This window comes from Scyliorhinus torazame, chromosome 4 (genome assembly GCF_047496885.1).
Source record: "Scyliorhinus torazame isolate Kashiwa2021f chromosome 4, sScyTor2.1, whole genome shotgun sequence".
NCBI lineage: Eukaryota > Metazoa > Chordata > Chondrichthyes > Carcharhiniformes > Scyliorhinidae > Scyliorhinus > Scyliorhinus torazame.
This window is the reverse complement of record NC_092710.1, coordinates 365,893,417-365,905,483: the sequence shown is the minus strand read 5'-3', so window position 1 is coordinate 365,905,483 and position 12,067 is coordinate 365,893,417. Positions and strand designations below refer to the sequence as shown.

The 12,067-nt window shown below is 55.5% G+C and overlaps 1 protein-coding gene across 2 annotated transcripts in view; it reads left to right on the top strand.

The window, feature by feature from the left end:
* The first annotated feature begins 250 nt into the window (after nucleotides 1-250).
* Nucleotides 251-12,067, top strand: part of LOC140411227 (uncharacterized) — a 211,574-nt gene continuing 199,757 nt past the window's right edge. Inside the window, exons 1-2 of one of the 2 annotated variants that reach the window (XM_072500334.1) lie at nucleotides 251-461; nucleotides 3,783-3,912. In XM_072500334.1, the coding sequence (XP_072356435.1) occupies nucleotides 330-461; nucleotides 3,783-3,912 (262 nt within the window). In that variant the 5' untranslated portion in view covers nucleotides 251-329. The remainder of the gene's footprint in view (nucleotides 462-3,782; nucleotides 3,913-12,067) is intronic. The other variant, XM_072500333.1, reaches the window with a different exon arrangement.

Genomic DNA, 12,067 nt, shown 5'->3' with positions numbered 1-12,067 from the left:
CTCCACACAGACAGTGACCCAAACCGGGAATCGAACCAGGGACCCTGGAGCACTGAAGCAACAGTGCTAACCATTGTGCTACCGTGCTGCCCGTGATTTCTAAATGGTTTCTAAATTCCAGGCTGTGATCAAAACACCAAAAAACATTTCCATAGTTAATCAGCTTGGGCGTTTCTTCAACATCTGATGTTCCCGTAGCTGAACTTTATTCAAAATCGTCCCCTTAAAACTGTATAAAAATCTCTGAGCTCTCTGCTCAAACTGCAGATCGAGCTGAAGGTGCTGAGGGTCATTCAGTGAATTCACCAGTGACCTGTACCGACACCAAGATGCTGCGAATCTTCTTAACCGTGTCTGTCCTCTTCTGGAACCAACTCGCTGCACAGGATGCGGTAGCCGAGGGGCTCGGCCTCTGTGAAAAAGATGACTGCCTTACACCCGCAGTAATCATTGAGGACAAGGTAAGTATAATTAGAACAATAATAATCTTTATTGTTGTCACAAGTAGGCTGACATTAACACTGCAATGATGTTCCTGTGAAAAGCCCCTAGTCGCCACATTCCGGCGCCTGTTTGGGTCACAGAGGGAGAATTCAGAATGGCCAGTTCATCTAACAGCATATCTTTCGGGACTTGTGGGAGGAAACCGGAGCACCCGGAGACCCAAGCCGGGAATTGAACCCAGGACCCTGGAGCAGTGAAGCCACAGTGCTAACCATTGTGCTACCGTGCTGCCCTTCAGAGTTTACTGCATTGTGTAACGTTCGTACCAGTGGAAATTATTTAATGTCTGTGTTTTTGGGTCGAGTCCCCTTTACTCTCTTTACTGTCAAACATCTGTCTGACTCAGGCAGGGAGGATTGTCAATGCTGAGTGTGTGAACTGGAATAAACAGTGAAATATCTGCCCCGGGCGGTTCACACATCCCGGGACCCGGCACTCACACAGTTAATGATTTCTAAATTCAAGGCTGGGATCAGGAAAATATTCTGAGGGACAGAATCTATCTGTACTTTAGACACGGATTAATCAGGAATAGTCAGCGTGGAAGGTCTTTCTTGACAAACACAGTTGAATTATTTGAGGCGGTGAGCAGGAGTGTTGATGAGGGGAATGCATTTGGAGTGGTCGATATGGGCTTTCGCCAGGCTTTTGATAGGGTCCCTCGTGGCAGACTGATCCAGTCAGGGCCCATGGCACCCAAGGCAAAGAGACACATTGGACCCACAATTGGCTGAGAGGCAGGAAGCTGAGGGTGGTGGAGGGATGATTCTGTGACTGGAAGGGCTGGATTCTGCAGTCCGGGATATCCGGGATGTGTTCCCCAATGGGACGGAGAATTGGGGTAACATTGGGATTGGTGACAACGGGAACGCGATGCTTTGAGCCCCTCAGTGACGGCGGGAACGGGTTCCATGTCGCACGCCAGCGGGAGCATAAATAAATGGGAATGGATGGGAATGACCCCTTTGCTCTGCACTCCCGGGATTCTCTCTCCCCGGGAGTCACATCGGAGCATTTGCCCCATTGGTGAGGCCCACCACACCTGGGACGAGATTGTAGTGACCAACTGAGCCCATCCACAGCCCCCCCACCCCCCAGACCACAAATCAGCCCTGACCCCTCCCTCCCCACCATACCACACAGCCCCCACCCCCATCCTCGCCCACCCCCCCGGACCACAAATCAGCCCTGACCCCTCCCTCCCGACCACACCACACAGCCCCCACCCCCATTCCCGCCCACCCCCCAGACCACAAATCAGCCCTGACCCCTCCCTCCCCACCACACCACACAGCCCCCACCCCCATTCCCGCCCACCACCCGGACCGCAAATCAGCCCTGACCCCCTCCCTCCCCACCACACCACACAGCCCCCACCCCCATTCCCGCCCACCCCCCGGACCGCAAATCAGCCCTGACCCCTCCCTCCCCACCACACCACACAGCCCCCACCCCCATTCCCACCCACCCCCCGGACCGCAAATTAGCCCTGACCCCTCTCAACCACCACACCACACAGCCCCCACCCCCATTCCCGCCCACCCCCCGGACCGCAAATCAGCCCTGACCCCTCCCTCCCCACCACACCACACAGCCCCCACCCCCATTCCCGCCCACCCCCCGGACCGCAAATCAGCACTGACCCCTCTCAACCACCACACCGCACAGCAGCCCCCAACCACCTGGGTTGAATCCGGACTCTCCTGACCCACACGTACAGGGTTGACCCAATCCTTGGACACTTGTAATAGGAGGATTCCCCAACAGGGGTCAAAGTAATACGGGAACCACCCACAGAGACCCGTGTGATAGGGACCCCCCCCCCCCCCACAGAGACCCCTGTGATAGGGAGACCCCCACAGAGACCCCTGTGATAGTGAGACCTTCCGCACAGAGACCCCTGTGATAGGGAGCCCCCCTCCCCCCCACAGAGACCCCTGTGATAGTGAGACCCTCCCCACAGAGATTCCTGTGATAGGGAGACCCCCACAGTGACCCTGTGTGATAGGGAGATCCTTCCCCACAGAGACCCCTGTGATAGGGAGACCCTGCCCCACAGAGGCCCCTGTGAAAGAGAGACCCCCCACAGAGACCCCTGTGTTAGGGAGACCCCTCCCCAGAGAGACCCCTGTGATAGGGAGACCACTCCCCATAGAGACCCCTGTGATAGGGAGACCCCCCCACAGAGACCACTCTGATAAGGAGACCCCTCCCCATAGAGACCCCTGTGATAGGGAGACCCACCCCCCCACAGAGACACCTGTGATAGGGAGATGCCCCCACCCACAGAGACCCATCTGATTGCACCCCCCCTGCACAGAGACCCCTGGGTTAGGGAGACCCCACCCCACAGAGACACCTGTGATAGGGAGAACCCCCCCCACAGAGACCCCTTATGATAGGGAGACCCCCCCCCCCACAGAGACCCATCTGATAGCACCCCCCCTGCACAGAGACCCCTGGGTTAGGGAGAACCCTCCCCACAGAGACCCTGTGATAGGAAACCCCTCCCCACAGGGACCCGTGTGATAGGGAGACCGCCCCCCCCCCCCACAGAGGGCCCCCTGATAGCTCCGCCCCGCACAGAGACCCCTGTGATACGGAACCCCTCCCCACAGGGACCCCTGTAATAGGTGGCACTAACTGACCCTGTCTGGACTGCTCTAAGCTTCCAGGTAGGGGTGGTCCATCTTCTGGGAAGGCTCTGTGTTTGTATGTGGGGGGGGCCTTTGTGTGGGGAGTCGCCTGTGGAGGGGGTTCCTGCAGGAAGGGGGTCGTTCGGGGGGTTCACCAATCACAGGGGTCTCTGTGGGGGGGTGTCCCTATCACAGGGGTCTCTGTGGGGGGGGTGTCCCTATCACAGGGGTCTCTGTGGGGGGGGTGTCCCTATCACAGGGGTTTCTGTGGGGGTTCACCTATCACAGGGGTCTCTGTGGGGGTCTCCCTATCACTGGGGTCACTGTGGGGGTCTCCCTATCACAGGGGTCTCCGTGGGGGTCTCCCTATCACAGGGGTCTCTGTGGGGGTCTCCCTATCACAGGGGTCTCTGTGGGGGTCTCCCTATCACAGGGGTCTCTGTGAGGGGGGGTCTCCCTGTCACAGGGGTCTCTGTGGGGGTCTCCCTGTCACAGGGGTCTCTGTGAGGGGGGGTCTCCCTATCACAGGACATGAATACTGCTCCCACACCTGGGAACCGAGGACAGTCCACTCAACACTGATGTGTTTTGGTGCGAGTTCAGTTGTGTCACATGGTGATGGATTTTATTTTCTTGTTTTAGAATTATCTTGAGGTGCAATTCAAAGAACGCCGGAGGATTGAAACTGACGTTGATGCCGTGGATATTAAAAGTGCGCTGGCGATCGGTCTGGAGAAACTATTCAGTTATGCACGTTGTGGGAATGTTGCAGGTATGTCAGATGTTCCTTCAAAGTAACAACAGATTCTAAAACAGCCACTCACTCTTTAACCTGTCACGTTTGAAACTTTCTGTACAGACTGACACACTGAGCAAAGAATTGTCAATCCCAGAGCGTTCCGCGGTCACATGTGACCAGTGGGTTGAGGCGCTGTTTGGGCTACTTACACACATAGGAACAAACCGGGAAAATAGAAGCAGGAGGAGGCCATTCGGCCCTTCGAGCCTGCTCCGCCATTCATTGTGATCATGGCTGATCATCAAGTTCAATCCCCTGATCCCACCTTCCTCCATCTCCCTCGATCCCTTTCGCCCCGAGAGCAAATCTAATTCCTTCTTCAAATTCCACAGATTCCCCGCTCTCTGGGGCGAGGGTGAGACCCTCTCTTGTCGGAGATGGTCATTGCCGGGCACTTGTGTGGCGCGAATGTAACATCTTTGGAAAACCCTCTCCAAATCCAACTCTGGGGAGGCCGGAAGTCACGGGAATGAACTGGAAACAAATGCAAGGCTAAAATTCAACAGAGAAATGTTTAACGAATGGGGAAAGTGAAGAGAGGGTCCGTGCAATTAAATGGATCAGTCCAATAGAGCAATGAGACCGACCTCACTCACAGCTCTGTTAAACCAGGGACCCCATTCTCCCAATTCTCTTAGTGCCGGCAGGATGCGGTGAATCTGGTGGGAGCCAGACCGTCGAATACCCGCTGGTGTAAAATTCCGTTACAAGTCTCCCAATGGCGGGTTAATGGTGATGAAGGCTGGCGTGAACAGGGGGCTCTCGGTTCACCCGATATTTGAGGTGAATGCAACACTGCCACAGTGCTGCGCCGCTCCTGATGCATCATTCACCACACTTCCTGCCCTCCGTCTCCATGCCCAGCTAGTCTTCATGGGCAGCACCATACTGCTGGACACATGGACACGCCTGTGCCACCGTTTCCCGTTCAGTATTGTGCCAGGGCTGCGAGTACAGGAGTCTCCTTCTCCCCCTCCAGCTGCGACACACACCAGTGTCTATCTGGACAGCTCTGTGCTGTCTGTCCCTTCCAGCAGTGACACACACCAGTGTCTATCTGGACAGCTCTGTGCTGTCTGTCCCTTCCAGCAGTGACACACACCAGTGTCTATCTGGACAGCTCTGTGCTGTCTCCCCCTTCCAGCAGTGACACACACCAGTGTCTATCTGGACAGCTCTGTGCTGTCTGTCCCTTCCAGCAGCGACACACACCAGTGTCTATCTGGACAGCTCTGTGCTGTCTGTCCCTTCCAGCAGTGACACACACCAGTGTCTATCTGGACAGCTCTGTGCTGTCTCCCCCTTCCAGCAGTGACACACACCAGTGTCTATCTGGACAGCTCTGTGCTGTCTGTCCCTTCCAGCAGTGACACACACCAGTGTCTATCTGGACAGCTCTGTGCTGTCTGTCCCTTCCAGCAGCGACACACACAAGTGTCTATCTGGACAGCTCTGTGCTGCCTGTCCCTTCCAGCAGTGACACACACCAGTGTCTATCTGGACAGCTCTGTGCTGTCTGTCCCTTCCAGCAGCGACACACACCAGTGTCTATCTGGACAGCTCTGTGATGTCTGTCCCTTCCAGCAGTGACACACACCAGTGTCTATCTGGACAGCTCTGTGCTGTCTCCCCCTTCCAACAGTGACACACACCAGTGTCTATCTGGACAACTCTGTGCTGTCTGTCCCTTCCAGCAGTGACACACACCAGTGTCTATCTGGACAGCTCTGTGCTGTCTCCCCCTTCCAGCAGTGACACACACCAGTGTCTATCTGGACAGCTCTGTGCTGTCTCTCCCTTCCAGCAGTGACACACACCAGTGTCTATCTGGACAGCTCTGTGCTGTCTGTCCCTTCCAGCAGTGACACACACCAGTGTCCATCTGGACAGCTCTGTGCTGTCTGTCCCTTCCAGCAGTGACACACACCAGTGTCTATCTGGACAGCTCTGGGCTGTCTCCCCCTTCCAGCAGTGACACACACCAGTGTCTATCTGGACAACTCTGTGCTGTCTCCCCCTTCCAGCAGTGACACATACCAGTGTCTATCTGGACAGCTCTGTGCTGTCTCCCCCTCCAGCAGTGACACACACCAGTGTCTATCTGGACAGCTCTGTGCTGTCTGTCCCTTCCAGCAGTGACACACACCAGTGTCTATCTGGACAGCTCTGTGCTGTCTCCCCCTCCAGCAGTGACACACCCCAGTGTCTATCTGGACAGCTCTGTGCTGTCTGTCCCTTCCAGCAGTGACACACACCAGTGTCTAGCTGGACCGCTCTGTGCTGTCTGTCCCTTCCAGCAGTGACACACACCAGTGTCTATCTGGACAGCTCTGTGCTGTCTGTCCCTTCCAGCAGTGACACACACCAGTGCCTATCTGGACAGCTCTGTGCTGTCTGTCCCTTCCAGCAGTGACACACACCAGTGCCTATCTGGACAGCTCTGTGCTGTCTGTCCCTTCCAGCAGTGACACACACCAGTGTCTATCTGGACAGCTCTGTGCTGTCTCCCCCTTCCAGCAGTGACACACACCAGTGTCTATCTGGACAGCTCTGTGCTGTCTCCCCCTCCAGCAGTGACACACACCAGTGTCTATCTGGACAGCTCTGTGCTGTCTGTCCCATCCAGCAGTGACACACACCAATGTCTATCTGGACAGCTCTGTGCTGTCTGTCCCTTCCAGCAGTGACACACACCAGTGTCTATCTGGACAGCTCTGTGCTGTCTCTCCCTTCCAGCAGTGACACACACCAGTGTCTATCTGGACAGCTCTGTGCTGTCTCCCCCTCCCAGCAGTGACACACACCAGTGTCTATCTGGACAGCTCTGTGCTGTCTCCCCCTTCCAGCAGTGACACACACCAGTGTCTATCTGGACAGCTCTGTGCTGTCTCCCCCTCCAGCAGTGACACACACCAGTGTCTATCTGGACAGCTCTGTGCTGTCTGTCCCTTCCAGCAGCGACACACACCAGTATCTATCTGGACAGCTCTGTGCTGTCTCCCCCTTCCAGCAGTGACACACACCAGTGTCTATCTGGACAGCTCTGTGCTGTCTCCCCCTCCAGCAGTGACACACACCAGTGTCTATCTGGACAGCTCTGTGCTGCCTGTCCCTTCCAGCAGTGACACACACCAGTGTCTATCTGGACAGCTCTGTGCTGTCTGTCCCTTCCAGCAGTGACACACACCAGTGTCTATCTGGACAGCTCTGTGCTGTCTGTCCCTTCCAGCAGTGACACACACCAGTGTCTATCTGGACAGCCCCATTCCAGCAGTGACACACATCAGTGTCTATATGGATCAGCTCTGTGCTGTCTCCCCCTTCCAGCAGTGACACACACCAGTGTCTATCTGGACAGCTTTGTGCTGTCTGTCCCTTCCAGCAGTGACACACACCAGTGTATATCTGGACAGCTCTGTGCTGTCTGTCCCTTCCAGCAGTGACACACACCAGTGTCTATCTGGACAGCTCTGTGCTGTCTGTCCCTTCCAGCAGTGACACACACCAGTGTCTATCTTGATAGCTCTGTGCTGTCTCCCCCTTCCAGCAGTGACACACACCAGTGTCTATCTGGACAGCTCTGTGCTGTCTGTCCCTTCCAGCAGTGACACACACCAGTTTCTATCTGGACAGCTCTGTGCTGTCTCCCCCTTCCAGCAGTGACACACACCAGTGTCTATCTGGACAGCTCTGTGTTGTCTGTCCCTTCCAGCAGTGACATACACCAGTGTCTATCTGGACAGCTCTGTGCTGTCTGTCCCTTCCAGCAGTGACACACACCAGTGTCTATCTGGACAGCTCTGTGCTGTCTCCCCCTCCAGCAGTGACACACCCCAGTGTCTATCTGGACAGCTCTGTGCTGTCTGTCCCTTCCAGCAGTGACACACACCAGTGTCTATCTGGACAGCTCTGTGCTGTCTGTCACTTCCAGTTGTGACACACACCAGTGCCTATCTGGACAGCTCTGTGCTGTCTGTCCCTTCCAGCAGTGACACACACCAGTGTCTATCTGGACAGCTCTGTGCTGTCTGTCCCTTCCAGCAGTGACACACACCAGTGCCTATCTGGACAGCTCTGTGCTGTCTGTCCCTTCCAGCAGTGACACACACCAGTTTCTATCTGGACAGCTCTGTGCTGTCTGTCCTTCCAGCAGTGACACACACCAGTGTCTATCTGGACAGCTCTGTGCTGTCTCCCCCTTCCAGCAGTGACACACACCAGTGTCTATCTGGACAGCTCTGTGCTGTCTCCCCCTCCAGCAGTGACACACACCAGTGTCTATCTGGACAGCTCTGTGCTGTCTGTCCCTTCCAGCAGTGACACACACCAGTGTCTATCTGGACAGCTCTGTGCTGTCTGTCCCTTCCAGCAGTGACACACACCAGTGTCTATCTGGACAGCTCTATGCTGTCTGTCCCTTCCAGCAGTGACACACACCAGTGTCTATCTGGACAGCTCTGTGCTGTCTGTCCCTTCCAGCAGTGACACACACCAGTGTCTATCTGGACAGCTCTGTGCTGTCTGTCCCTTCCAGCAGTGACACACACCAGTGTCTATCTGGACAGCTCTGTGCTGTCTGTCCCTTCCAGCAGCGACACACACCAGTGTCTATCTGGACAGCTCTGTGCTGTCTGTCCCTTCCAGCAGTGACACACACCAGTGTCTATCTGGACAGCTCTGTGCTGTCTGTCCCTTCCAGCAGTGACACACACCAGTGTCTATCTGGACAGCTCTGTGCTGTCTGTCCCTTCCAGCAGTGACATACACCAGTGTGTATCTGGACAGCTCTGTGCTGTCTGTCCCTTCCAGCAGAGACACACACCAGTGTCTATCTGGACAGCTCTGTGCTGTCTGTCCCTTCCAGCAGTGACACACACCAGTGTCTATCTGGACAGCTCTGTGCTGTCTCCCCCTTCCAGCAGTGACACACACCAGTGTCTATCTGGACAGCTCTGTGCTGCCTGTCCCTTCCAGCAGTGACACACACCAGTGTCTATCTGGACAGCTCTGTGCTGTCTGTCCCTTCCAGCAGTGACACACACCAGTGTCTATCTGGACAGCTCTGTGTTGTCTGTCCCTTCCAGCAGTGACATACACCAGTGTCTATCTGGACAGCTCTGTGCTGTCTGTCCCTTCCAGCAGTGACACACACCAGTGTCTATCTGGACAGCTCTGTGCTGCCTGTCCCTTCCAGCAGTGACACACACCAGTGTCTATCTGGACAGCTCTGTGCTGCCTGTCCCTTCCAGCAGTGACACACCCCAGTGTCTATCTGGACAGCTCTGTGCTGTCTGTCCCTTCCAGCAGTGACACACACCAGTGTCTATCTGGACAGCTCTGTGCTGTCTGTCCCTTCCAGCAGTGACACACACCAGTGTCTATCTGGACAGCTCTGTGCTGTCTCCCCCTTCCAGCAGTGACACACACCAGTGTCTATATGGACAGCTCTGTGCTGCCTGTCCCTTCCAGCAGTGACACACACCAGTGTCTATCTGGACAGCTCTGTGCTGTCTGTCCCTTCCAGCAGTGACACACACCAGTGTCTATCTGGACAGCTCTGTGCTGTATGGCCCTTCCAGAAGTGACACACACCAGTGTCTATCTGGACAGCTCTGTGCTGTCTGTCCCTTCCAGCAGTGACACACACCAGTGTCTATCTGGACAGCTCTGTGCTGTCTGTCCCTTCCAGCAGTGACACACACCAGTGTCTATCTGGACAGCTCTGTGCTGTATGTCCCTTCCAGCAGTGACACACACCAGTGTCTATCTGGACAGCTCTGTGCTGTCTGTCCCTTCCAGCAGTGACACACACCAGTGTCTATCTGGACAGCTCTGTGCTGTCTCCCCCTTCCAGCAGTGACACACACCAGTGTCTATCTGGACAGCTCTGTGCTGTCTCCCCCTTCAGCAGTGACACACACCAGTGTCTATCTGGACAGCTCTGTGCTGTCTCCCCCTTCCAGCAGTGACACACACCAGTGTCTGTCTGGACAGCTCTGTGCTGCCTGTCCCTTCCAGCAGTGACACACCCCAGTGTCTATCTGGACAGCTCTGTGCTGTCTGTCCCTTCCAGCAGTGACACACACCAGTGTCTATCTGGACAGCTCTGTGCTGTCTCCCCCTCCAGCAGTGACACACACCAGTGCCTATCTGGACACCTCTGTGCTGTCTGTCACTTCCAGCAGCGACACACACCAGTGTCTATCTGGACAGCTCTGTGCTGTCTGTCCCTTCCAGCAGTGACACACACCAGTGTCTATCTGGACAGCTCTGTGCTGTCTGTCCCTTCCAGCAGTGACACACACCAGTGTCTATCTGGACAGCTCTGTGCTGTCTCCCCCTTCCAGCAGTGACACACACCAGTGTCTATCTGGACAGCTCTGTGCTGTCAGTCCCTTCCAGCAGTGACACACACCAGTGTCTATCTGGACAGCTCTGTGCTGTCTGTCCCTTCCAGCAGTGACTCACACCAGTGTCTATCTGGACAGCTCTGTGCTGTCTGTCCCTTCCAGCAGTGACACACACCAGTGTCTATCTGGACAGCTCTGTGCTGTCTTTCCCTTCCAGCAGTGACACACACCAGTGTCTATCTGGACAGCTCTGTGCTGTCTGTCCCTTCCAGCAGTAACACACACCAGTGTCTATCTGGACAGCTCTATGCTGTCTGTCCCTTCCAGCAGTGACACACACCAGTGTCTATCTTGATAGCTCTGTGCTGTCTCCCCCTTCCAGCAGTGACACACACCAGTGTCTATCTGGACAGCTCTGTGCTGTCTGTCCCTTCCAGCAGTGACACACACCAGTTTCTATCTGGACAGCTCTGTGCTGTCTCCCCCTTCCAGCAGTGACACACACCAGTGTCTATCTGGACAGCTCTGTGTTGTCTGTCCCTTCCAGCAGTGACACACACCAGTGTCTATCTGGACAGCTCTGTGCTGTCTGTCCCTTCCAGCAGTGACACACACCAGTGTCTATCTGGACAGCTCTGTGCTGTCTGTCCCTTCCAGCAGTGACACACACCAGTGTCTATCTGGACAGCTCTGTGCTGTCTCCCCCTTCCAGCAGTGACACACACCAGTGTCTATCTGGACAGCTCTGTGCTGTCTTTCCCTTCCAGCAGCGACACACACCAGTTTCTATCTGGACAGCTCTGTGCTGTCTGTCCCTTCCAGCAGTGACACACACCAGTGTCTATCTGGACAGCTCTGTGCTGTCTGTCCCTTCCAGCAGCGACACACACCAGTGTCTATCTGGACAGCTCTGTGCTGTCTTTCCCTTCCAGCAGCGACACACACCAGTGTCTATCTGGACAGCTCTGTGCTGTCTCCCCCTTCAGCAGCGACACACACCAGTGTCTATCTGGACAGCTCTGTGCTGTCTGTCTCTTCCAGCAGTGACACACACCAGTGTCTATCTGGACAGCTCTGTGCTGTCTCCCCCTTCCAGCAGTGACACACACCAGTGTCTGTCTGGACAGCTCTGTGCTGTCTGTCCCTTCCAGCAGTGACACACCCCAGTGTCTATCTGGACAGCTCTGTGCTGTCTGTCCCATCCAGCAGTGACACACACCAGTGTCTATCTGGACAGCTCTGTGCTGTCTCACCCTCCAGCAGTGACACACACCAGTGTCTATCTGGACAGCTCTGTGCTGCCTGTCCCTTCCAGCAGTGACACACCCCAGTGTCTATCTGGACAGCTCTGTGCTGTCTGTCCCTTCCAGCAGTGACACACACCAGTGTCTATCTGGACAGCTCTGTGCTGTCTCACCCTCCAGCAGTGACACACACCAGTGTCTATCTGGACAGCTCTGTGCTGCCTGTCCCTTCCAGCAGTGACACACCCCAGTGTCTATCTGGACAGCTCTGTGCTGTCTGTCCCTTCCAGCAGTGACACACACCAGTGTCTATCTGGACAGCTCTGTGCTGTCTCACCCTCCAGCAGTGACACACACCAGTGTCTATCTGGACAGCTCTGTGCTGCCTGTCCCTTCCAGCAGTGACACACCCCAGTGTCTATCTGGACAGCTCTGTGCTGTCTGTCCCTTCCAGCAGTGACACACACCAGTGTCTATCTGGACAGCTCTGTGCTGCCTGTCCCTTCCAGCAGCGACACACCCCAGTGTCTATCT